We start from the raw sequence: 27,014 nt of genomic DNA on the forward strand, positions 1-27,014 counted from the left end.
GTCATAACGATATGCGCGCTTAAATGCTTGCGCATATTGATGGCGTCTGGTGTTGAGATTTGGGGAACGGAGCATAGCATGAATGATTGGTGTTTTCTTGCTTCGATTGTGGAATACGGATTTTTATTCGAGGGGTTTGTTGGTTTTGTTTGGATTGAGATGAAGTGGGTCATCATGAGTTGAGTTGAGTTCAGATGGTGTGACCTAAAGAAAATTTGGGCTTTGTACGTAGGTATTCATGCATGAGGTGTGAGGGTGGAAGGCCTGGATGGTGGTGGCGGTAGAGTGAGAATAGAAGTGGAAATTGTAGAGTTTATTGAACTTTGATTATGAAATTCGTTTTTGGTATGGTTTAATTTGTGATGCTGTGATGTGGTGTGCATGAAATTATTCAGATGAAAATCTCTATCTTTATTCTTTCTTGGGAATAGTTTTTGAATCTATTGAATTGTTTTATTAGATTAGATGATCAAAATATATAAAAGAAGAATAATCTAAGAAGTAGTATAATAGAATATAAAACTAGAAAACTAGAAAACCACTTTCTTGAGTTCAAGAGGAAAAGAAACACTGGGTGGGTTATATAAGTATTATAATGTATTATATTGTTTTAAAATAGGAAAATGAATATTAAAGTAGATAAAGATTAGATTGATTAAGCGAGGATTAAAATGATGAAAAATGAGTGTAAGTGAGAGTGAGGTATATAGATAGGATGGATGTAAGCGAAGACGATGTGGGTGAAAGCGAGGGTAGATGAAGTCAGAGGGATATTGTGAGGTTCTATAGAAGATTATAAAGTGTAAGTCCCCTACCTCACATTCTGTTACGTCGGACAGTAACATAGGTCACGTTCTTGATCACATGATCAAGAAACCGACAAATCGAGATCGGCTTTGCGGTGATCGATTTGTCGGGCTTATAGCCATCGGTTTTTTAAGGAGGCACAAAGGTCTATATAATCAAAATGGATTTCCTTTGTATAGAGCTTTGTATTCAAAATCAATCATTTAGTATACTCTACTATTAGTTACGAATTGTATTATTGTCATTACTTTGAGTGAGTCCCTGCTTGATGCCTAGTTATAAACCACCTCGAGAGCCTAGAGCACTTCCACGTGATCTAGACGGCAAACCTCGTAACAATGTATCATTTCGTATGGTCAATTCAAGCCTGTTTTTTCTCCTACGCAGAGTATGGTAAGGGGACAGAATTAACTTTTTAGATAGGGATGGGTGGTATTTTTATAAATTTCTATATTTATGTAGTTTTTAACGCTTCCCTTTCAGACTGTAGTAGATAACCCTATACTTCTGAAAGGTGGAGACTGGCTGTTAGTCCCTTATGTTGTACGCAGTATTGGGCTCTGGGGAATGGATATTAGTATTTATTCAAACTTCACTTAACTAGTTTCACGAGGAGGGATCTCACAAGACAAACAAATATCACAGGAGTGTAAAGATAAAATTATGCTTAAATCCTGTTGACTAACACTCATTAGCGACATTACCTTCCCTTGAAGTGACCAATACATAGTGATTATAATACAGGTGCTTGAGGAATTAGGTGTTGCTGATACTCGACCCAGCATACAAGGAGAGAGATGAATATCAAAAGGCCCAACGGTGTGTAATAATGACCAAAGTAGCACAGCGAAATTATGTAACAAAAATAAGTAATAGACAAACACAAAAAAAAGATCTAAATCGTAATTTTCAATCTCGTGACACATGGGGATATCGTGGATGGTAACGTACGATTTGTGCGCCGGTCATAGCAAGCTTGAATTTGTGGTCGATGAGCTTGATCTGAGTAGAAAAAAAAAGGCGAGTGCTTTTATCTTTCCTATCATACTTCAAAGAAATCGCCTCGCAGTAAAGATCATGCTGTAGCATCAAATTGGTTTGTTCGCCCGATAAATCTTCATATGATTGGACTGAGTCTTCATCGTTCTCCCTGTGTCAAAGGTCAATGGTAAAAGTATTGATAAAAAGAAATAACAATGTGGTGCTTTACTCCTGTCCCTGTTGAGCCACAATCTGATCCGGGTGTACACCAGCTCTCCACAGGTGCGTATCTTTACGAGATAACCACTGATATCTCTGAACCCCAAGTCAGCAATGTACCACGCTAAGTAAGACCTCACACTGAAAAGAAAAAAGCCTTCCGGCCCAGCATCTCGCAAAAACATCCTGGAACTCAATCTACCGCTCGGGCTATACGGTTAGTGCGAAGGGCCATTAAATCCCCAATAGTGCCTTCCCCCCCGACGACCCGAAGGCTACACAGATCGGGGAGTTAGCTACCACCAGACCCATTACAGATCTGGTCTTCACACCAGATACATCTTTGCACACGATGAGGTAGCTGAAAACACACAATTCTTCCTAGGAGAAGCTTCCCCTAACACATAGTAGGCAGGTTTTGAGGTCCCACTGACCAAATAGAAGTCTTGCTTATGTCCTTGGTGAAGAGTGCGTAGTCGATCGGTGACTGTGATTCCACCTCACTTGAAACCAAACGTGCTTGAGACAAGGCTGGGAGACGGGAAGGGATCGTGACAGTGTGCGGGAAATAGATCTTACGGGTAAAAAGTTGGGATCGAACAGGCCCCTAGGACGTGTATGCTGTGAGAATAAGTGTTAGCTGGTACTTTGATGCTTGAAATTTGTTTCGAAGACAACAGCATGAATCAAGGTGAATTGAATAATAAACTTACGTGTCTGTCAAGGTTATTCGAAGGTTCTGCCATTCTTTTGGTGGGTATGCCTACGACTAAGAGTAAGAAGAATTAAAAAGATGGAAGATGATGATCATGAAAGTGTAACAAACAGGAATCTGAATGAAAAGAAAAGGAAGAATAGAGAGAGTAGAATAGAGAATGAGGTCCTGACTGACTTATCATACCTACGGAGTATAAGAATGACGGGAAGAAGCGAAGGTGGGCAGAATAATGGGGTGATGGATATCGGATAATTAATTGTCCCAACCTTGCCAGCTGAGAAAGTGGGGATAAGCAACTTGCCGAAATGATCTTGACCGCTTTCGGATACGTCCCATGTATCAATATCTACAAGGGGAAAGGTTACAATTTACTTTCCCTCTTTCATCGCGTAGAGTACATCGCGTACCGCGTTTAGACTTTCATGATTGGTTGGAGCCAATGTTCAAATTGAGGGTCTGTCGTACAATCATTAATCAAGACGACATATTTTCACGATTGATGAATTCGCAGAACTATTCAAGGAGAGGAGAGGAGATAAATGTATTTTCACTATTGCTTCAAATACCTCATACCTAACTACTACTTTCTTATTTTGTAGCACAAAGGGATCAAAGGGTTCCAAGGCTAGTCGACAGATATTCCGAATTCTACCGTGTCTACGCGCCCACACATCCTCACGTCCACGCGTGATACGTGTCTACCTGTTTATGACTCCGTAATCTAGTTCCACTCCATATATGTCGGAGACTTTTTCCGTACCCCTCCTTTCTCCACAGAAGAAAGGGAGCGCCCTAAATGGCTGGGGACCCCACAGTTCTTACCTAATCAAACAGGTCCGATAAATAACGTGGTTTATCAGTGACCGGAACACTTTTACCTCAATTACCCACATTCCATTAAAATAAAATTATAACAACACCATAAATTAGGATTGAATTATATACAATCTAAAGATCAATTAATGCTGGATCGAACTGACAAGTTCGTATATTATGTAAAGTACTACCACATTTGCTACATTGTTATATAATAGCTTGTCTCCTTACTAAAGAACTATCATTTATACATTTATTACATTGTATCTAATCTTCTATATTCTCTTATTCTAATATACTATATCCATCTTCTATTGAAAATACTCCTCCTTTTTATATTAAAGCTTTTCTAGTTCTTCAATATTTATTAAATACTTCATTTGCTTTACAAAGACTATGAATCTCAACAATTAAAAGTGTATTCGTATAAGCTAGGAGCTTTGTACCCTTAGCTAAAACTACAACTGTTTCAAATATTGAAGTAGATAAACTCCCTTGATGTCGAGCAATATGACTTTTCACTAAAGTGGATTGAGAAAGAGCTTCAGTTGGATTGTGAGGTGTTTGAGATTGCCATATATCAGGATCAGCTGATATTGATCTATTTGATAGAGTTCTTATTCGAATATCTAGCTTTGAAAGTACAATTTCCGGATTAAATGAGATTAGCCTAGCTTTGCGGAATCTAGCTTTACTATTTGATATAGATATTGCTTCGATATATGCAGCTTTGAAGATTTGAAAGAATTTAGTTTTGATAATATAAGTGATATATACCTTGATAAAGTTCTCGATTTGTCGATTATACGAACGTTTTAAAGGACCAAAACAATTGATATCGAGTGATTAAATTAAATACAAAGAATGAAATAATAAACTAAATAATATAATATTGTGTTCCTTATAGTATTCCTGAAATACTGGCGATTTATAACTTTCATACCTATTAAGCACTAGTATTCGATATCTACTCACTTTCCTACTTTTAATATATTTATTAAAGTGTTTAATCCATTCAAGACCTGTCTCATTATCTGTCCATCCATTGGTAATAGATTTAATAAACCAATCATATAGTAAATCGCCTTTGGTATATCAATTTGAGAGATGATATTCGCCTTTTACTATCAAAAACAAAGGTATATTATAACCTTCTTTATCAATATAAATAATCGTTGTAATTTATTCTCGATTGCCTGATTATATAGCTTTGCTTTTTCTATATCGATAAATTTTAGTAACTACTATACATAGTGATATTTGTCTCATTATAAAGCTTATCTCATCGAAGTTATAGAAATCGCAATCTAGAATACTATATTTAGCCTGTATATTCGATACTAATTGAAATCATCTTTCAATAAATTCTAAATCTTTACAAAGAGCTTTTTGAAAATCATAAATACGATTAAAATATATCTTTAATTTTATATATCGTTTCACAAAGCGATGAGCCTAGAGCTTTCCAATCTTCTTCGCACCCTGCGTTTCGAGTGTATAATTCGCCATATCTTCCATATCATTTATTCGAGGACTAAACCCTCTCTCGTCTATATCAATTATATATTGAAAAAGCGATTTCTCCTCTAATTCCATCATTTTATAATGTTTTAATCGAGATCCAACTTTCGGCGTTCGATCGATTATTCTGTAGGTAAAAGTAGTATGCGGTATATTATAGATTTTAGCAGCTCTTTGCACACTTAGTTTTTTGGATGAAGCAATAGCTTGAATAGCTAGATTAATTTGCGACTCTTGTATATTGATTTGAAAGGTTGAATATGGATTTATCGCGTGTTAAAGTTGAAAGGTGGTAATTGAGGTAAAAGTGTTCCAGTTACTGATATGTTCAGGTTACTGATAAACCACGTTATTCCAACGTTCTTTGTCAGCACCTAGGATTTAGAGCTTTTTTGGTTTTAGGCTACCTACCCTAGAGTTAAAACGATCATCTTAACATAGAAAAGAGGGTCTTGTATTGAAGCCATGGCTATCAGCTTAACGGCCCCTTCTCCTACTCGAATGCTCGCAGGTGATGATGAATGATATGATCTGTGCAAAGTTTATCAGTACGTTTAATGAAATCCCTGTTCGGCAGCCATTAGCATTGCGGCATCAACAGTGACAAGTTAACCGTGTGTTGGCTACAGGGCTCCGGTGCGTAAAACTGTAGAATTCATAGTAATAAAACATTGAGGTTATTCAAAATAAAGCACCCCATTGGCACTAGCAGAAAGCTGTGTAATTGCCTGTATTAAATACAGAGATTGTATTGCGTATACATTTCATAACCTAGAGATCATCGCTTGAGTGAAACACACGTGCTATGACGGCACGTGACACATAACATTCCAAAATTCACTGCCACTATTATTTCATTGAGATTCACAAGCACGAACATTTTTATTCCAGCATTAACAATAAGTATAGACTTTTCAATGATAGTACTTGAACTATTACACAGTCTATTAGTGCCATTTATGAGATCTGGAAATCCAAGTTAAATCGTATGACCTCAGGTTTTACTGCCTATCACCAAATATGAATATCTTGCTTTTCTAACGATCACTTTCATCAGATTATATAAAGTCTACAGTACATCCATCACAGAATTTCAGTGTCAAGACTGTATTTCCCGCAGTTCGTCGTACGGTATACTACGTCATCATCATACGGCCCCTGAAACCTCGCTTAACTCACATCGACAGTCAGGCGCTCAAGCCCTAAGATACTTTCTGAACCGTATATAATGGCTAAAATGCTAGGAAAACTTAATTTCGGATTTTGATTTTATATGATATCTAATTACTTATTAAATAATGGAAATCCATGAAAATTCATTACATATAAATGACCCAGCCGGATATTACACTAAAGTTCGCAAATACGGGTCAAGAAGTACCTTAGGGCAAAACACATACAGCCATACCACCAGCTCTAATTCCACAACGAATAACTTATTTATTTCTCTTAAACTTACCTGTAACACTTTCATCACAGCAACTTGACATAGCTTCTAGCAAAAAAAAATCTGCAACTTCTCTTTTCATAGATCATAACTCCAACCATTCATCCAGAACCATAAACTGCATCCCGAAAATTAGACAAACATGCCAAGGCGGGTTTACATCGCAGCTTAAAACCCACACTAAGATTGCTCTTTGGAAAACATCTTATGTCCTACTTGGCTGCAACGCGTATATGGCTATCTCAGTCAAGTCTCTTTCCTGCTGCATCAAGTACAAACCTCAATACTTTTTACTTTTCAGCCCAGTACATATCTGGCTTTTCGTATTGATCATCCGTCATGAATATATGGAACTCAAAGAGGTCCATTTGGATTGGAAGAGAGAGGAGGCTCAGGAGATTAGGTCTCAGAAATTGAGGGACGCATCTAAGGAGACTGCATCGGAGGACGACGAATCCAGCGAAGGAACCGAGAGCTCCAATGGTGGAAAATCAAAGAGAAGAAATCACCGAGGCGGGCTTAAGGTGAGGAAACTAAGAGGTAGAGGAGAAGAGGGTAGAGCTACCCACCTTTAGTGGGGTGTCTATCTTGTGAAAGGATTAAGTGGGGAGATTTGTCGGCGCTCTTAAATACTAGTTACAACTATGATTCAGAAAACTAAAATCTTGACGGCGAATAATGAGATGTAAATGCTCTGAGAGAGGAATAGGAAGATCTGCATTTGAACCTGTAATTTCAATACAAGACTATAGAACACAATGTTTTTGATGGCGTGACACCCTAAGGACTTCGCGCGATACTTCTATACAAGCTTCTAGTTCTTTCTAGAAAGACTTCTGATCCGTATATGAGACGTAGAATATGAATATACTTATTAAACAAATATCAAAATAGTAGATCAAACCTTTTTACCAAAATCTTTCTTTTTAAGTCTAATACCCTACTTTCCAGCCACCCCTAATTCCGGCCACCTTTTTACATCAAAAATCATGATTTTCATCTATTAATATTTTAATAATTAATAAATTAAATAAATCAAAATTTGAATTACAGATTTATTATATAGATATTAGTAAATCTCGAAAATTTCAGATTTTTCTTAATTTTATTGATTGAAATATAAATAACTGAAATTATGATTTTCAATTTGTATAGAATTTGTATATAAATTTTCAAATCTTTATGTGACGGAAATCCCTGCTTTCCTCCCACCCTTATTATATAAGAAACCTCAGGTACATTAACCATGTCCACACATGATACGATTACTCGGGATTAGTATACGATTTAGGTGATCTGAGGATCAGATCCGAACAAGTACTAGGTATCAATGGTTATCGGTAAAGTAAGATCATTGGAGGGATAAATATGACTTCTTTTTGCCTAGCCATTGCGGCTAGGCCATTTATTTGTGTATATATAGAGTAGCTATCCCCATCTACAGGTGCTCTTCACCTGTAGATTCTAAGTTAAATACAATTGCTGGTCTATAAACACCCTTTTGGTCACACGATTGCAAAGTTATTAATAGTTGAAAATTATATTTTTTGGTATAAAAGGATAGCCGGAATTAGGGGTGGCCGGAAAGTAGGGTACCAGACTTAATAATTGAAAATCTTTTTTTTCTTAAAGATTTTCTTGAAGATAAAAGGATTAAATTTAAATATTTCTATCAATTATAAAACCTTGGACAAAATCAATATATAGATGATATTTACAAGGGTTTCAGGAAAGGAACTTCAAAGGACTATAAATAACTAGATTATTAATTCTATACTACCCTCTTCAAATAGATATAAAATCTATAGTCTATCGCTTTTTCTCCTTTCTCTTTTCTATACTTTTATTCGTCGTCATCCTTTTTCGGTAATTATTGCTTTTTTATCGAATTAGAATAAGGATTTCGATTAGGGTTTTCCCTCTACCTTTTTTCCTCCTTTTATATTTATTCAATATGTAATAAATGTCTAGATATGATCTTTTACTTCCTCGAGGTTAAAGTCAGAGAGGTTTTCCATATCTGTTATACAAATGTAAGAGAAGGACGGACGTTCGAATAATATCAGGGGGGAGGACACGCGGGCCTACAGATTTTCTACCATCTTCAGCTACCAACCACTTTTACCTTCCTACACTACTTCATTTGGAGATACAGCTACACCTCATCTTTGAGGCGTCATAGCTATGATCTCATATGACACAACGGCTTAGCCCTGTAAGCTACCATTTCATATAGATCTAGCTCTGTTGAGCTGTATCCTTCCAAATATTGATTAGAAAATAAAAGACCTTTTTCACCTATTATTTATACCTTGAAGTGATAAAGACTGAAATTCCACATAATACATGATTATTGGTTGATCCTACCTCTCTCAGTCCTTCATCTCTTTCACTCTATGAAAGCAGGAGATCTAAATTACTGTTCGGTGATTAGTAAATTTTATTGTTCGCTGACGAATAAATTAATGATCACCGAACAGTAAAGGAACCATCTTGATAAAATTGAAAGGATTCACTTTCTATTTGATGGAAATCATAAATTACTTGTAGATTTTGAAAAGGTTGAAGAGAGGAGCTAACACCAAAATCTAAAAATAAATCTAGTAATAATTGTAAATAGTAACATTGAAGAAATTTAGCTTGTCAAGAAACTGGTAATCTCTTGACGGCCTTTCCTAATATGGGAAGGTCAAATCCTAATTCGGAATGATGAAGTGGAATCTCGAAAATGAGGCTATTTCCATTTCATCTTCCAAAGTCACGACAAAGTGGATGCATGAAATGAAATTTCTTTGTTACTAAGAGAATTTCTTATGAAAAGAGAACTTGCTATCTCCCAGAAAGGTATACTAAAGAATTGAAAAGGAATGAATCTAAAACTTATCAACGTTGTTCGAATGAAATGTCAGTGTTCCAACTCAAAATTGGACATGGATACTTCAAATCTTATTTGAAACGATTCGGTATCTCCTCTAATGACAATTGTAGATGTGGGGGAAAGGAATCTCCTGATCATCTTCTGCTCAGTTGTCCTTTATATAAAATGGCAAGGAAAACCCTCAATAAGGATAACCCCACAGTCCGACCTACCATGAAATATCTGCTTCATACTAAAGCAGGAATCATCAAGACCCTCGAATTTATCGAGGCGACGAGAATAGCCACCAGATCATGGCATCTCAATAGAATGCATGAAGAAGAAGAGGAAGAAGGCGGAGAAGAAGGGGGTGGACCGGAAGATTGTGATTGAATTGATCAATTATGGCCAATTTGGTCAATTTGGTCATTTTGGTCAATTTGGTCAATTTGGTCAATTTGGTCAATTTGGTCAATTTGGTCAATTTGGTCAATTTGGTCAATTTGGTCAATTTGGGCAATCACCCCAATGTCAAATTTCATTACATTTCATTTGTTATTCCTCTTATTTGAATACGAGAGTATCTGTAAGGCGGGCTTGGTTCCCTAGTATTAGTTTTCACTTCCCCCATTCAAACATTAGAAGATTGAGGCTTTCAATCTCCCCAACCTGTATTAGCTACGGTCGAATAAGGCCAGCCACCCTCCATTTACTATTGTTAGAAGCCTACAAAGCTCCTAGCCGTCTTAGATAGTCATAGACTCAGTGTAGACGTTAATTTAATCAATCAATCAATCAATGAAATGTCAGTACCACGTGGTATTCGAATGAATAATATCAATATTATATGATAGATGAATTTTTTAGATTATTTCAATCATTCTAGGATATCAGATGATGTATTATAATAAAAGTATATCCTCAAATTCAACGCTTTTGAAGGTCCGCTGATATAATCGAATCATCATTTTGATATTGAAGTTCAGCATTATTCGTCATTTTGCTATACTGAATGGGTGATAGTAGCCTTACAGTAAGCGAAACTATACTAAAATAGCCCTCACACTAGAATAGCTAGCTCAATTGACAAGCTGAATTCCTCTATTTAGTATGGATTTGCCACTGTGTAACAAGATCTGAATCCCCATTTTAGCTCTACACGGGCATGTGATGAGTAATTTACTAATCCGATGCTCTCATAGGGTCGATCTCTCTCACTTCGTTAATGGCCATACAAGAAATCAAGACCCGAGGTACAAGAGGCAAATCCACTTCGTTTAATTCAACAGCATGCTTACTCAGCATTGATATCTGATACGTCCGATGAAGTGTATTCTCTATCTCTGTATCTCAGGCCTCGCTAAAACTAGAACGATAACACATCGATAAATATCCAGCCTTTCTGCAATGCTGGTTTTGAAAACAATAAAATTTTCAGACTTTGATGCATATAACATCTTGGGGATACTCAAGTACGAACCGTATCTATTGATCAAGAGAATGTTAACTTGATTCATCATGTACTACTTCGCACTTAAAGAAGTCTACATGTATAGTGTATTAGATTTTGACTGTTTATCATCTAAAAAAATTAGTATATTTGACGGCGCGCACACATATATTAATTGAAAACTCCCCGCAGGTTTTTTCTTCTCTGTACAAAACATATACAATCAAGCATACATATGATCATTTTATAATTCACACCAACGAAGATGTTTACTCAGAAAAGAGAGCTAAACAGGATCCCTTTGAATTCCATCGTCATGATAAAAATGTCGTATTGGGACCGAACGATCGTCCAACGGAACACAAAATCCAACCTCAAGAATGATGTCGAACTGGAACAGGATGATTGGATGATTCAATACAAATGCGAATCCACAGGAACTGTTGTCGAGTGCGGACCGGATGATTGGATGATTCAATACAGATCCAAAGCCACAGAAACTGTTGTCGAGTGCGAAGCCGAAGAAACCCTCCTTAATTCCGAGCCCCTGCTCTGTATCTTCGAGAGAATGCCGTATGAAATCAGGCAAATGGTATTTGTCTGTTGCGGGAGGAGCGCCTTCTGCTCAGCCGGTCAAGGTCCAGATCTATTGCAAGCACTTCGAGGGCAGCCACGATCTTACAGACACGCCTTACGAATATTTGAGCGGCTGAACAGTTATGAACTTGAAGCAAGGCTAAAAAATGATGCATTGGGTGAAGATCATCTAGTTGATGAGATGACTAGACTCATGTCAGTCAATCAAGAAGAACCAAGTCCTTTCCCCCATTTAGGTTTGGACCTGGCTTTATAGTAAGCTTATTTTTTTCCTTCATAAAGCAGTGATGAAGCTGATTTAAGAACAGTGGCTGTCTCCTTCAGAATCAAAAACAGCATGGTGACTTTTGGGCGTCGACCCCGGAAACAGTCATATCTGATCTTGTCAGAGAACTACACAATGCTAGTTGTACTCGAGACGTAAGTCTTTCCTATGAGACGAGCTTGCCAAATAAATTGAGCTCCCGCATTATTACCTGTCAAAACGATCAAGGGGATTGGACATTCCTCAAAAATTTTCTTTCTCTCGTTCCATGTCGTAATCTTACAAGGGTGATAGTTCCATTACCAAATCCGAAAAATTACCTTGGCAGTTCGACTCCTATTGAGTACAGCTATCATGGAGAAGATTCTTGCCTTAGAAACCGTGCAAAACAAGATTCACTGGCATTAGCGGTTATTGAGAATATTGATAAGAAATTGGGCGTCCAAGGAGTCATTCTAGGCAGGTCGAAAGATAGTTTGTCGGGGTTTTGCATGTGGGAAGCTCCTAAAGGACAGCATATGGATTGGAGCCAGAATCTAATAGAACCATGGGCTCTACGAGGTGGCTTCGGGAAGACTTTTCTTGACCAGGAAAACAACTCTTTCGAGCTTAAGGAGTGTACACATAATGGGAGGCTCCTTATGAGGAATTCATACGAGGCGGGGTCGGCGGGATGTCCACCGGAGATGGGAAAGAAGGTATCTGATTGGTTGTGTAAGACAGGAGAATATTGCCGTCCATGATTGGATGAAGGCTGTGGAGAGAAAAGAACAAAAATAATCCCAATGTATTCTGAGGAGAGAAACACCTGTGGCTGAAGAGCTCGCACGAATTCTGGCGGCGGGAACGGTTTGAACCTGATTGGGAAATTCCATTCTTTAAACATTCAAGGTTCTTGAAATCTTGGATTCATCTTGAACATTCTTTCATGTTCAGATGCTGAAACTTACATGCGGTCTGCTACTCCAGACCATTGTGCACCACAAGAAAGGTCTTGTAGAATTTTTGATTCTTACAAACTATCACTGAGCTTCTCGGGTTATAATTGTGGTCAAATACTACCTTCATTTACATTAATACGAAATAAAAAGAAAACTCTTCTTTCAAGCTTTCCAAACATTCGTGTTGTGCGCCTTTCAAGTCCCCAACTTATGTTCTAGAAGTTTCTGAGGTGTAAAATGGATTGTTACTAACACTAATATGATCAAAACTTTACTAGCTGGTCATCGCTAAATTTTCCTGTTTTTAAAAGGGGACCGTGTGAAATGATAATAGAACAACAAGTCCTTTCAGTCTAGCGGGTGCCTGACTCTCGAGGCTACGATCAGGTGATTTTTAATATCTCCGTCAGGATAGTCTAGTCGGGCATATTCTAAATCGCATCATTTTAATCCGCTCTTTGTATTTTCTTTTAATATAAGTCTAGTACCCCAATTTTCGGCTACCTTTTACACTCAAAATCGTGATTTTCAATTATTAATAACTTTATAATCTATAATTAGAATTTGATGAAATTTTAATTAAAAATTTATTATATAGATATTAATAGATCCTGAAAATTTCTGCGACGCCTCACACCTCCGGGTCACGTGGCATGCCCCGTTTGTGTTTAATCACAGGAAAACTCTCTACTCTTGTTTTCCTTCTTCTTTTCTCCTTAGCTTAGTATTTTCTAATACAAGATACTTTACCTAGTATTCTTCAGTGTGACAATTTCAAATTTTTCGTGATTTTATTGATTGAAATATAAATAGTTGAAATTATGATTTTCAATTTGTATAGAATTTATATACAAATTTATAAAACTTGAAAATCTTTAACTTTTCAATAAGAATTATTAAAAATAAATTAATTTTTTGGAAATATTTAAATTATAATTTGTTAAAAGGAATGACCTTACACAGGGAATAGTGGGAAGCTGATAGGGCAGAACTGAGGTAATATTGGTCTAGTATATTAATCACTCTTCTAAGTTCTACGGAAGTGCGAAGCTCTCTGTCACGATTCATTAATCCACGTGACCTCGAGGACCTTTTGGACCTTAGGGTCCCAAAGGTCCTCAAAAGATGATATAGGGTATATAAACATTCATTTAGTCTCGTAGTTAAGGAGCTTTGTGCTCAACTTAGTTATCAATTAGTTTACCTACATTCTACTTGATCTAGTAACGACTTCACTTTCAAGTGAAGACCAGTGATAAAGCCTTAACCCACAACTACCAACCAGACGAAACCTTAGGCAGCCGCTGCCTCCAGTATAGTATCGTTACACTCTCCTACAGAGAGCTTCTTAATCTAGTCCTAATAGGACTAGTGCCCTGTGCACGTGCTACGCAGGAACCATTCACTTTAACGATTACAAAGATTGTCTAAGTATCTTTTCTTTTTTAAATAGAATTATAGTATAAAATTTGATAATACTATCTTTAATGTTATTAAATATTTATACTATTCGATTAATTAAAATGACTTTCATTTGAGCAGACTCTTTTCGAGACATATTATCTATTAATAAACTAAAAGTTGACATGAAAGTATTATAAATATACTTTTCCGTGTATTCAATTAGTACGCTTGTAAAATTACTGCGAACCATTAGCAAATTTTCGAGTATGGAAAAGGACTACTACGGTTTAAATCTCCCAACCTACAAAATTCTTCACATTCTATCCTACCGTAAACGCCGCGCTTTTATCTACATTCAACGGCTAGTGCTAGGCGTTCTGGGGTTCGACTGTACCTGTACCGTCATGATAAAGGACTAGACTATTTAACAATCTAGCATTTCCACTGTCTGAAAAACTCATTGCATCCTTTTCACATAATTATTTCAACGAGTTATTTTTCTACATTCAGAAGCAAAATATCAGAAGTTCACAACACAAAGGTATCAAATCACCTTGAACGACACAAATAGCTACTTGATCTTTGATTTTGTTGTTCTATAAGAAGTCAAAGACTGAGAACAATACAATACAATGCCTTCTCTAGAAGATATCTATCGAGCAAGAGGAATGAGACAATCAGATTCTGGACTTTACACTATCACAAACACTCCCTGGATAGCCCAAAACACACAGGAAAAAGCTATCACCTTCTCAAGGTAAGTTTAACAAGCCCTTCACCACCTCATTTAATTCCACTAACCCTTTCCAGAGAAGATTACTCAAACCTCGTAACCGTAACCATCGGTCCTCCCTCCAACCATATCCAAATAACCTGGCCCCTCAAAATATTCTGTCTTAACTCCCTCTTTTTCCGAAGCATATTCCTTCCTCCGACCCCTGTAACTCCCGACACCACACCCACTTACATCCGCGTTCTTCGGGAAAGATTCCACCAAACGTCTAATATCTCATTTCCCTGCAGTACCAGCGCAAAAATCGAGGCATTTTCCATCTTTGCATCCTGGAATATTCATGGAGAATTAAAACATGCGGAACAATTTGCTGGTGTCACTAGCGAAGATGTCTATCAGCGACTTGATCAGTATAATATTCTTTGGAATCAACTATTGGAATGTTATAGACTTTCTCAATTGCTTATCGCACCCAAGTTTGCGAATAAGATTATTGATACGATGATTGAGGCGATTAGAGAGGAATGTTCGTGGCAGACTAGACGTAGGAAACTAGAAGACGAAGATGAACAGTTTGCGATTGAGAGTCTGGGAAGCGAAGAATATCAAGCATTGATGAAACGATTAGATGAGGTTAGTTTGGTAACAGGCGATAATGTATTCAATCAAACTCAAAACGGAGCAGAAACTTTAAATCAACTACCCCGCGCTATTATTCATCCAGATTCCCGTCACGTTTTAGGAGCCACGCCATTACAAATCACCAAACTATACGCAGATACAAACCCTGGTGCACTATTACGTCGAATGATCGTCGATATGATAATATCCTACTCGATCCGCTTTCCAAAATACTACGGAAAGAATGACGGCTTTGGAGAACTACTCGGTGGTTCTGATCCCAGCACCGAGGGTAAATTTTGTGTACCAATAGACTTTGTCCAGAATTTATTAACTGCGTATGCGAAAGCTAAGGGGGGGAAAAATGATAGGTGGATGGATGAAAATAGTTGTAAATATCATGATCATAAATATGGTGGGACGGCTGCTTGTATCAGGGCTCGTGAGAGGGCGAATGATAATGCTACTTCGATTGCTGAGGCGGCTGTTAATGCTCTTGAGGATACGGGGGAGATTGATGTTGTCACGGCGAATGTTTAGACGTGGGTGGTATAGCTACTGTATGGAACGGGATGATTTGATTATTTAAAGGTGGTAGATTTTGAGAATGAAATTGAATGGCAGTTTTCCTACTAGGAGAACATTACTTAGTCCAGTAGTTATAAATAACAGTATTGATTTATGTAATTGTTATTTTTCAAATTTATTTGTTTTTATCTTTTATTGAAAACTGAATATTCAATTTTTTATTAAATGTTTATAAAGTAATAAAAGAAGAAAAGAATTAATAATATTTAATAAAACACTTAACGTGGTTTATCAACGAGTCGACACTATCAGCGAGTCGCCACTTTTTCACTTATTCAACCACTTTAAACTCATTTTAATCAACAATTATTGAATCAATTGATTTAAACTATTAAGAATCTAATAATCTAAAGTCTATTATATTATTAGAATAAGTTCTTGAATTATGATCAATCTTTCCACATTTACTATAGTATCGATTAATAAATAATTCCTTATTAGAATTTCTTTTATTTTGATATTTATTGTATCGAATCTGAATATCCATCTCTTCTTGTAATATTATATCTATAGCTTCCTAACCAGTAAGTATTCCTTCTTGATATAATTGAGTTTTTTTAACATATCAACATTTGCTTAATACCTTATTTACCTTTCGAAGTATATGAATCTCTATATTTAAAAGTATATTCTCATAAACTAATCATTTTGTACCCTTAGTTAATATAATTATAATTTCAAATATAAATATAAAAGAATTTGATTGATATCAAACAATTCGAGATTTCACTAAAGTTGATTGTAAAAGAGCTTCAATTGGATTGTAAGGTATTTGAGAGACCCAAGAGTTGGCAGATTCCAAAAGGATCGATAAAGGGATAGATATACGAATTCGAATATCTAATTTCGAAAGTATAGTTTGAGGATCAAATAATATTAGTCCTGTTCCTTGAATGCCAGCTTTTATATTCTGAATTGTAATCGATTATTGATATACAGCTTTGAAAGTTATAAAGAATTCAATCTTAGAAATATAATTGATATATACCTTAATAAACTCATCAATTTGACAACTATATAAACATTTGAATACACTAAAACATTGAACATCAAGTGATTGAGTTGAATAACTTGAATGCGATAGTAACTTTACATATATAATATCATTTGACTTGCAATATAATTGAAAAGGTATTGTTGACCTCCTGGGATCTTGACAGCATATGTATATATATTGCATGATGCATATAAGGAGCAAACAAAACTCAACTTTTAATTCATTCTTTCCTTTTTGGTATACTGTTTGTTTGCTTTCAATATTTTGATTTCAAAGCACTTTAATTCCGAAGGCTGAAGACCTAACCTTATTCCTTCATTTTTTGAATATATACTCGCAGCTTAACTGCTTAGCTAGAGAATCAATCAATTCAATCTGATACTCTTTCTGGTCTCAAGAAACCCAATAGGTATTGATTCATGACTTTTATACTTATTCAATATTAATATTCGATATTTACCCTTTCTTTGTTGATTAGTATATTTATCAAAATGTTTTAATCATTCTAAACCTATTTCATTATTCGTCCATCTATTAAAAGTAGGTTTAATAGCCCAATCCATAGGAAAATCGATTTCGGTATACCAATTGGAAAGATGAACTTGTTCTTGAACTATCAGAAATGAAGATATAGTGTTGACCTCCTGGGATCTTGGCAGCATATGCATATATAGTACATATGCATATAAGGAGCAAACAAAACTCAACTTTTAATTCATTCTTTCCTTTTTGGTATACTGTTTGTTTGCTTTCAATATTTTGATTTCAAAGCACTTTAATTCCGAAGGCCGAATACCTAACCTATTCCTTCATTTTTTTTCAATATATACTCGCAGCTTAACTGCTCAGCTAGAAAATCAATTCAATCTGATGCTCTTTCTAGTCTCAAGTAACCCAACATATAGTTTCACACTTTTTATTATTACATATAATTGCTATAGCCCATTCTCGATTGTCTGATTGTATTGCCTTACTTCTACTATTTCATTTAGAACTAATTATAATTATTCCAAAGCATATTATTATACTTATCATAAAGTCAGTTTTGTCGAAGTTATAGAAATCACAATCTTGAATACTATATTTCGTCTATATATCCAATACTAATCCAAATCATTCTTCAATAAGTTTGGGATCTTCGCAAAAAGCTTTTTGAAAATCATAAATACAATTAAAATATATCTTTAATTTTATATAATGCTTTATAAATCGATGAACTTAGAACTTTCCAATTCTCTTCGTATCTCTTGATTCGAGAATATAATTCGTTATATCTTCTACACCATTTAATTTAGATGCAAATCCTCTTTCATCTATATCGATAATATATTGAATAAGCATCTCTTCTTCTTTTTCAATCAAATTAAGATTATTTGCTCGAGTTTCCATTCTGTGAATTCGACCGCCCATTCTATCTCGTAATGTAGTTCGAGGGACTTTGTAGATTTTCGCAGCCTTTCCAACTGTAAGATTTTTTGATTTTTGAATAGCTTCAATAGCTAAGATTATTCTGGCCTCTTTTGATTGTATTTCCATAATAATTTGTTGAAATATTGTGTCTTGAAATTGAATGATAAAAGATATTGAAAAAGTGGCGACTCGCTGATAAACCACGTTATATGTTACGAGGTTTGCCGTCTAGATCATGTGGAAGTGCTCTAGGCTCTCGAGGCGGTTTATAACTAGGTGTCAAGCAGGGACTTAAAGTAATGACAATAATGTAATCCGTAACTAATAGTAGAGTATACTAAATGATTGATCTTGAGCACGAAGCTCTATACAAAGGAAATCCATCTTGATTATATAGACCTTCATGCCTATGGCTAGTCAGGACCGCTGCGCGGTCCTGGACAGCCAGCGTTCCTCAGCGGTCCATAACGTGACTTAATCACGTTACCTTGGTTTAGTCATGTGACGCGGCGTAGAAGATAGCCGTCGTAACAGATCCCTTCGATCCCTTCGGTAAAGGGATCGAAGGGATCACATGACTTCGTACATGGTCATATGATACGAGGCCAGAAGCCGTCGTAACATTATATAGTTTCCAAAATAGAATTATAAAATAAAATAAATTTATCTAAAACTTTATTTTAATTTAATTTTTTTTAAAATTATTATAAATTAATCTATCAATAGTCGACTACTTGATAGGTCGATCATTTTATAATTTTAAAAGATCTTTGAAGACTTTAAGCCTTCGAGCTCTTGCATCACGTGTTATTACTAATCCCGTGACCTAATTGTTACCTGTCGTAACAAAATCCTATATTCAAAACCCTAAAACCTAGACCCCAAACACAGTATAACAAATCCCATACCCCACTTTCCCAGACCCGAAACCACCAGTATCCATCGACATCCTCAAACCTCCTCAACTCAATCGAATAATTACCCATCACAAAATATCCAATCTCCCCCTTTGATAGCATCCATCAATACAAATGGTGAGATAGCAGCCTCATCACAACACCTCATCTCTCAGCCATCGCTTAAATATTTCCCCGTTCCGTTCAGTACTGTATCGTAGTATTAACTGACACTCATATACTTACCAAACTTCAATGTTACACCACTTCAAACCATCACTTGTATCACATACCCATCCATATATATACACCAACCCAACACTCTATACACAGCCTCTGCATCACACCCACATCATGCCCCAACCCCCGCCCCCCTCCTTCACACACACACTATACACATATGCCGTGTAACACCCAACACATAAATAACAAACCGACACACACATCATGATAGATCACGATACCAAATCACGATACCATTAACCTTATAGACATGTATATTTTAGCAATTTTGGCTATTTAACATCGATGAGATTACGGTGTTTTATTTCATCTTCATCTTCATCTTCATCTTCATTTTTATGTTTCTGGTGGATGAGGGTAAGGATTAAAAGGTGGAGGATAAGGAGAAGAGAACAGAAGAGAAATGGGTACGAAGAAAGGGTACGGAAAATCTTTGAATGGACTGAATGAATTGAATGACTGTTTAGATATATATTATATATCTATCCAATACTCAAGACGGCATGAAAAGAAAAAGAAAAGAAAACCTACATCCTCTAGCGCTCTGTGTACCGAAATTCTTCTGCCTCTAATGTATATTTCACTAAACCGCCATGTATGTATCATGTAATCCTGTATCTCTCTAGTCCTTTCACCATCTGTCTGTGTGTATCTCTCTCTACTATTTCACGTTACCACCCCGTAGAAATCATTCCCTAACCCTCACGCTAACCACTCAGCCGCATTTTCCAAACACTCCGAAATAATTCTAATCCACTTCTCAGCATTCTCATAATCTTGTGCATCAATACTTTCTACCAAACCTGGGAAAACAGCTCCTGCATAACCAGTCCAGAGTCCTGGTGCATAAACCACATGTTTAAACCATGATCTACCATCTAGTCCCTCCGGATATAAGAACTTTCTCTCTAGATATTTATATTTCTCGTTGACTGTTCGAATCTTGTAGTAAAGTTTGACTTTAGATACCCATTTCCACCATGGAATATCTTGACCTGCTTGTTTGGCAAGGATTTCAGCGGAAGAATCGTGACGAATTGCTGCATGTTTAAGAGCAGTAGCACGATGGTGAAGGTCTTTGAAGGAAAGTTTCAAGTTGTTGATGTCGCCCTTTGTTTCGATGTTACTTGGACGGAATCGAGCTTCTTCATCTTCAGCTTCGGATGAAGATCCAATCATAATGGAATCTAATTTCGACTCGGTCTTGCTAATATAACCTTGTAATGCGTCGGCATAATCGGTAGCATTAAAAGAAATAATTGGAGTTTCGGCCAGTTTGGCAGTGTATAGAGCCCAAATCTTTGACATCGCTTCATGATAATGAAATCCTGGATCTCCATATGTATCCATCCAATAGAATGAATCGTAATTAGAGTGATAATGAAAGACAGCTCCACCATTGGCTTCGTGGTTAACATCTGGCCCAAATCCAAGATCAATTGATGGAACTCCGGCAAAATCTTGAAAAGCTGTAAAATCACTACCACTACCCATAGTATGAATAGATCCATCCCAAACATCACCGACAGTTTGTCCTGGAACTGTTTGATTCGGTGATTGAACTAAGCTTAAGACTTCGTATAAAGCTTTGTTGTGAAGTGGACTTGCCGAAGCTCCAAAAGTAGGTCCACTAGTACCAACATCACAGTTAATATAAGCCACATTAGCTTTATTCAACCATGGTAAATATTCCTCGACCCATTCTGTTGAACCAACCAAACCATATTCTTCACCATCCCAACTTGCAAATACGATTGTACGCAATGGTTTCCATCCCTTTGAAACAGCGACACCAAAACTACGAACAACTTCATTGAGAGCTGCGGAACCACTATTTGGATCACCAGCACCACCTACAATCCAAGCATCATGATGGTTTCCAATAACGATGACCTCATCTGGTAAGGTTCCATTAATTATACCAATTAGATTCCAAATAGGTGTGGTGACATATTCGACATCGTTGACGAGATTAAGTACGAGATTGTCTGGTGAGGGACCAATGTTGTATTCTACTCCTTTGTATGCCAGGCCAAGGTTTCGATCCCACCATTTGTTTAAATCTTGGGGTCCAGGTCCGATGCCATTTAAAGCCTTAAGAATGGGTAAAGCATCGACATAGGATATTGGAAGAGAAGGAATGGAGGGAATTTTACCATCAACAGGTTGACGTGGAGCTCCAGGTTTTGAAGGATATCCTATGGTGGTTCTACGAGATGGTTAGGTTGCTGTTACATGTTACATGAAAATATGACCTACGGATCTCCAGGTGCAACACTAAGGAATTGAGCACTTCCTCTTTGGACACTACTTGGATTTCTGGCTGGTCCTTCCGGGTACGTGGTAACTCCATTCTCTTCAGTATTCGCTCCATCATCACCAGGATCAGTGAAAAGAACAGCCCCGACCATTCCCAGTTCCTGTGCGCGTTTGATCTTGAGACCGCGGAAGATGCCGCCATATCTTGCAATGGCGATCTTACCTTCCAAACTGACATTGAGCCTTATTAAATCTTCAAAGTCTCCGTAGGTACCATAATTGACGTAAACGTATGGTGCGGTGACATTTCCATATGCGGAATATCCGTGGAAGGTTGGAATTCTGCTGTCCAATCCACTGGTATCGTCCTCTTCAAGTACATCTTCCTCCAAACTAGCTTCAAATTTGACTTTCAATTCCTGAACATCAGAACCCTTCGCGTTTTTCTTTTCGTATAAAGCAAGTCGATGACCACGAGGATAATTGAGATAAACATCATAGGAAATGACTTCAGATTCAATGCCAAATTCCTGCCATCTTTCCTGGGTCCAAAGAACCTGACTTTTATTTGTTCCAGCAACATGTGGTCCAGATGTATAATATTTACTCCATTCTCTTGCCTTTTCTGCCTTTGGAGTGTCGAGTAATATTTGTTGAAGTTCTTCGTATGTAATGGAAGCAGATGGCTCTTGATAAGGTTTATCGTGGTGCCAATGGCTATGATGTCGAGGAATGAAGGAAAGGGGTAGTAAGAATAGGTAAACGGCGACGATTAAACAAGAAGTTGCGGCGATGGTAAAGAATCGACGAATGGTATTGTGTTGATATCTTTGTCGCGGTGAAGCAGCAATGACCGTCGCGAATAATGGAGTACGTTCATTGCTCTCCATGGCCTTTTCATCTATGAGTCTGCCCATGATGAAGGTTAGTGAGGGTTAGAGGTAGTGCAAAAGGCAAAGAAAGAATCATCAAGATCTTAAAGTTGATGGGGTTATGCTGACGTTAATGTAAGGTCCTATTGCGTTATTCAATGACCATAAAGCTCATGCACATCTATACCATATGCGGAGGCTATATTCACTTGCTGTAGGCTAATTCAAGAGCTTCCTGATATGTGATGAAAGCTTGTGAAACGGAGCTGATAAGCATTAAAAGCGGAGAAAGCTGCATCCGAAGATAAACCTATCAGACGGGAAGGGAAGGGAAGGATGCAGCTTGATCTCATTGTTTGAGTGTTATCGATAAAGTGGGACATTGAAAGTATTGTTTAAAAGGAACATATATTCACGCATTCCAGTAAGGCAACAATGTGGTATGCAAGAATCACCTACATTTGTACATTGATACACTTCTTACCTTTTCAAGTAATATATATGTGCGGTAAAAAGTATGGATTTGCATGCATCAGGAGTTTGGTTCAAGTGATGAGCGCCATGGCGTAAGGAACGCTGACAAATCAGCCACACCTTCTTGTCGCCACCAAGCTTAATTAGGTAATCTGACTCAACCGCTTGTGGGACAAAAGATGGGGGTGAAACTACATTCCTCACGTGACTACAACCAAGCGATAATCGGCCTGGAATGCTTGAATTTTAATCCAATCAAATGAAACATTTCTTTGCCATTTCCCCATTGACCAATGAGTATTTGTTAAATTTACCCCGTTTCATACATTTGTCTATATCTGTATCCATATGAACATGGGATATTTATTAAAAACGCATTAAATCCGTTCAATATGGAGATTTAGTACAGAAAACTCAACGGGAAACGGAAAAGCGCCACTTGACAGATCGGTGAAGCTGCAGCGATTAATAGATCATTTGCCCCACCTGATTTGACGATACTTTTTCCCTTCACTCACTCAAAGCGAAGCAGAACTTCTGCCTTTTCTTACAAATATTGTTTATATACCTACTTTCCACCTCTTACTACTTCCTCTTTCCTACTACCTCCCCCTTCCTACTACCTCGCATATTCTTTTGATTCAATCTACCTCTCAATCTCCCTCTCACTCTTTATATCCTCACTTCCACCGTATTGTGGTTTTCCATGCTTGCTTCGGAAAGAGATCGTAGTTCCGATTTTCAATTTTGGGAGGCTGAGAAGGTTTTCTTACCGCCATCAATATGGTTAAGGGAAAGAAATATGGTCCAGCGAAATTACCTGTGGCCCAACTCACAATTCTTGGTAAGCCTTCTGTTTAACTTGTTATGTTTACAGACGTCCAGCAGATCTTCAAATCGTTGAAAGTTTCTTCGTTGTGATAAGATGAGGGAAATGGTTACTTATTTCGGGAGGCCCGGTTGATGCAACTGCAAAATACCCCGCCTATAGTGTAACGACACAACCCGAAAGAAAGTTCCTCTCTTAGTGAAGATCATCCAAATCATTTACATAGTTTTACGTCCATTTTGAGAAGAATTAAAATGAATACCCATTCATCTCTACCCACGCTACCTGTCCCTCCTTCATGCGAATGTGATTGGAATACATTTGGAGCATCTGGAGGATTTGGTGGATTTTATGGGAATTTGAATTTGGCTGTGATTCTTTCCAGGTCGCGCCTGCTCAGCCGGATGTATTCTTCCACTTCCACCATCACCATTCTGTAGATCGTTCATTCGGCAATGCAAATGGCAACATTAGACTCGAAATATCACGAGTTCATTCGTTCCTTTTCTTGATACTAATTTCTTTTAGCAATATGTAGATTTGCAGAACCCGTTGCCTTGACTTCAGTCTTTCCATATCTAGTAAGTCTCTTAAATCTCTGAAATCTTTGTCTGACATCATGTGACTAACCTTCGACAGCCTGAGATGATCGAAAGTTTTGGGGTAGAGGAGAAAGATGTAGCAAAATGGGCAGGTATCACATCTGCCGTGTTTTCATTATCTCAATGCATCACAGCCATCTTGTGGGGAAGAGCTTCCGATATATTTGGTCGGAAACCTACAATTTTGACGGGTTTGACATGCACAATGGTACTAAATATCGTATGGGGCATGTCAGTGACTTTACCTATGGCTATCATTGCTAGAGCACTTCAAGGAGCTTTTAATGGAAATGGTATGTTTCGGTGGTGAATATAAACTTCAGGTAAAAACTAACAGTAGCTAGTGGGGATTATCCGAACAATGGTAGCAGAAATGGTTCCTCAGAAGGAACTACAACCAAGAGCTTTTTCTATCATGCCTTTAGTATGGAGTCTTGGCTCTATCTTTGGTCCATCGTTCGGAGGGTTCTTTGCTCGACCGGCACAGAACTTTCCAAACCTTTTCGGCAACAACAGATATTTCTTGAATTTCCCTTTTGCATTACCAAATATTATTGCTAGTTTCCTTTTTATGATTGGAATTACAACTGGAATTTTGTTCCTTAGGGTATGTTCAATCAATCGATATCCTACATTTCGCTAACATATTTAGGAAACTCTGGAATCAAAACGTAATAAGAGAGATTGGGGCCTAGAAATGGGGAAGAAAGTGATTAGCTCTTCCAAAGTGCTCTGCTGTCAAGCTCGAACTAAGCACCACTCCCCTGGTCATCCAGCCTACGATGAATCATCAGCATCACTTCTTAGACCTACATCTGCTTCTGAGTCGGATTCTACTGAAACCTTTGATGATAACTTCGAATCCCCGAAATCAAAACCTTCAGTCCCCCCTCCAAGTCTTCGGGAAGTATTCACACGTCAATCAGTCATTAACCTTGTTGCATATACATTCCTCGCTCTTCATTCCGTCTCCTATGATCAAATTCTCTCAGTTTTCATGCATCATCCTCGTCAAATCCACGATTCAACAAACACACAACTTCCTTTCAAATTCTCTGGTGGTTTTGGACTTCATTCTGGTAGGATCGGCACAATTTTCACTCTGTACGGTGTCGTCGGTGGCTTCATCCAATTTGTAATCTTTCCACCCGCGGCTCGCAAATTTGGGGTTCTAAATTGCTTCAAAGTATGCGCCGTAACATTTCCCATCATCTGTTTCGTCACTCCCTATACCGCTCTCATCGAGTCATCGACCTGGCAACAAATCATGATTTTCGCCATCCTAATTGTCAAATCATTCGCGGTCATCTTCGCCTTCCCATGTTGCATCATCCTCCTCACCAATTCTGCAGTTAGTCTCCGTATCCTGGGTACATTGAACGGCTTCGCAGTTTCCATCTCGGCAGTCGGTAGAGCTATTGGACCTGCTATGTCAGGAGCAGCTTTTACATGGGGATTAAAAGAAGGATACGTCATCACTCCTTACTTTTTACTTGGCACAATTGCAGCTATCGGTGCAATACCTATTTGGTATCTAGAAGAAATGGAAGGATTTAATAAAAGCGGCACAAGCGACGATGAAGCAGAAGTAGAATCGTTACTTCCGGCCAACGATGAAGAAACGGGATTACTAGCAGGTGATGAAAGAATTAGGCGAGATCCTAATGAAGAAGCATTAGATGTTGTGGAGGGTGCACCACTCTCGAAATCTATTACTATCTCAGCGAGTAAGAGAAGAGAAAGTAGATTGGAGGAGAATATGAGTAGTCCTATTGGAATGCTAGGTGGAAGTGTCGGACCTGGAGGAGGAAGAAGATTAAGTAATGGACTTGCGGTTAGTAACTTTGGGCAAGGGACTGGTGGGACGAGTTTCACTTGATGGGCGTGTGTATTGTGAAAATCAGATTATCATAGGGGATGATATATCATACCTATGAATCTATATGCGTGCATTGCGCGGATGGTTTTATGATGTTATGCTTTTGATGTTTTTTTCTTACGGAATTGGATTGGAATTGATGCCGGAAATTACAATGGTTATGATTATAATGAATATGATGATGATGAGACGAGATGCAAAAAGATGGATGAAGAAATGGCTGACAATAATACATGACTGGGTACGGAGTATATGTATAAGAACAACAAGATGACGGCCTTAGAATGTTTCCGTACAAAAAATACACCATTGCATTTTTCCTACCATATAATTTCATAAAACTTCTCTTCTGCAATTGTAATGTTAGATTATTCGACTCCGGAAGTAAATGTGAAATATTTTATATTTTTCAGTTGCATTATACACTCTATGGAAAATGAACAAGGTATATCATTGTATGAAATAATCAAAGAATTAACTACTAATTTATAAAGTTCGCAAAACAACAAATCATAATAATTTATCTATTTAATAATCTAATACTTTTCCCCCACGATCCCGCAATCCCACTAATCCCTCAAAAGGCCT

The 27,014-nt window shown here is 37.4% G+C and overlaps 9 protein-coding genes across 9 annotated transcripts; 5 read left to right on the forward strand and 4 right to left on the reverse strand.

Moving 5' to 3' along the window:
- Nucleotides 1–1,365: 1,365 nt before the first annotated feature.
- SS1G_12093 (hypothetical protein) lies at nt 1,366–2,753 on the reverse strand (the record flags this gene model as incomplete). Its single annotated transcript, XM_001587014.1, has 6 exons — nt 1,366–1,367; nt 1,433–1,481; nt 1,759–1,957; nt 2,018–2,103; nt 2,587–2,628; nt 2,721–2,753. Coding segments are annotated over 6 exons (411 nt in total).
- A 2,243-nt stretch (nt 2,754–4,996) lies between these two features.
- Nucleotides 4,997–5,942, reverse strand: SS1G_12094 (hypothetical protein; the record flags this gene model as incomplete). The annotated part of the gene is made up of 4 exons (XM_001587015.1): nt 4,997–5,189; nt 5,474–5,593; nt 5,676–5,708; nt 5,890–5,942. 4 exons carry the CDS (start codon nt 5,940–5,942, stop codon nt 4,997–4,999), a joined length of 399 nt encoding a protein of 132 aa, XP_001587065.1.
- Nucleotides 5,943–6,742: 800 nt separating this feature from the next.
- On the forward strand, nt 6,743–7,084 carry SS1G_12095 (predicted protein; the record flags this gene model as incomplete). Its single annotated transcript, XM_001587016.1, has 1 exon — nt 6,743–7,084. One exon carries the CDS (start codon nt 6,743–6,745, stop codon nt 7,082–7,084), a length of 342 nt encoding a protein of 113 aa, XP_001587066.1.
- Nucleotides 7,085–9,700: 2,616 nt separating this feature from the next.
- On the forward strand, nt 9,701–10,647 carry SS1G_12096 (predicted protein; the record flags this gene model as incomplete). The annotated part of the gene is made up of 3 exons (XM_001587017.1): nt 9,701–9,952; nt 10,353–10,399; nt 10,569–10,647. The coding sequence occupies 3 exons, from the start codon at nt 9,701–9,703 to the stop codon at nt 10,645–10,647; spliced, it is 378 nt and encodes a 125-aa protein (XP_001587067.1).
- Nucleotides 10,648–11,141: 494 nt separating this feature from the next.
- SS1G_12097 (predicted protein) lies at nt 11,142–12,421 on the forward strand (the record flags this gene model as incomplete). Its single annotated transcript, XM_001587018.1, has 2 exons — nt 11,142–11,668; nt 11,722–12,421. The coding sequence occupies 2 exons, from the start codon at nt 11,142–11,144 to the stop codon at nt 12,419–12,421; spliced, it is 1,227 nt and encodes a 408-aa protein (XP_001587068.1).
- Nucleotides 12,422–14,655: 2,234 nt separating this feature from the next.
- SS1G_12098 (predicted protein) lies at nt 14,656–15,917 on the forward strand (the record flags this gene model as incomplete). Its single annotated transcript, XM_001587019.1, has 2 exons — nt 14,656–14,780; nt 15,047–15,917. The coding sequence occupies 2 exons, from the start codon at nt 14,656–14,658 to the stop codon at nt 15,915–15,917; spliced, it is 996 nt and encodes a 331-aa protein (XP_001587069.1).
- Nucleotides 15,918–18,180: 2,263 nt separating this feature from the next.
- Nucleotides 18,181–18,351, reverse strand: SS1G_12099 (hypothetical protein; the record flags this gene model as incomplete). The annotated part of the gene is made up of 1 exon (XM_001587020.1): nt 18,181–18,351. One exon carries the CDS (start codon nt 18,349–18,351, stop codon nt 18,181–18,183), a length of 171 nt encoding a protein of 56 aa, XP_001587070.1.
- Nucleotides 18,352–20,213: 1,862 nt separating this feature from the next.
- On the reverse strand, nt 20,214–22,687 carry SS1G_12100 (hypothetical protein; the record flags this gene model as incomplete). The annotated part of the gene is made up of 2 exons (XM_001587021.1): nt 20,214–21,720; nt 21,771–22,687. 2 exons carry the CDS (start codon nt 22,685–22,687, stop codon nt 20,214–20,216), a joined length of 2,424 nt encoding a protein of 807 aa, XP_001587071.1.
- A 1,212-nt stretch (nt 22,688–23,899) lies between these two features.
- On the forward strand, nt 23,900–26,426 carry SS1G_12101 (hypothetical protein; the record flags this gene model as incomplete). Its single annotated transcript, XM_001587022.1, has 5 exons — nt 23,900–23,960; nt 24,474–24,526; nt 24,585–24,840; nt 24,892–25,154; nt 25,200–26,426. The coding sequence occupies 5 exons, from the start codon at nt 23,900–23,902 to the stop codon at nt 26,424–26,426; spliced, it is 1,860 nt and encodes a 619-aa protein (XP_001587072.1).
- Nucleotides 26,427–27,014: the final 588 nt, after the last annotated feature.

The sequence above is a fragment of the Sclerotinia sclerotiorum genome, genomic scaffold, assembly GCF_000146945.2.
Source record: "Sclerotinia sclerotiorum 1980 UF-70 scaffold_19 genomic scaffold, whole genome shotgun sequence".
NCBI lineage: Eukaryota > Fungi > Ascomycota > Leotiomycetes > Helotiales > Sclerotiniaceae > Sclerotinia > Sclerotinia sclerotiorum.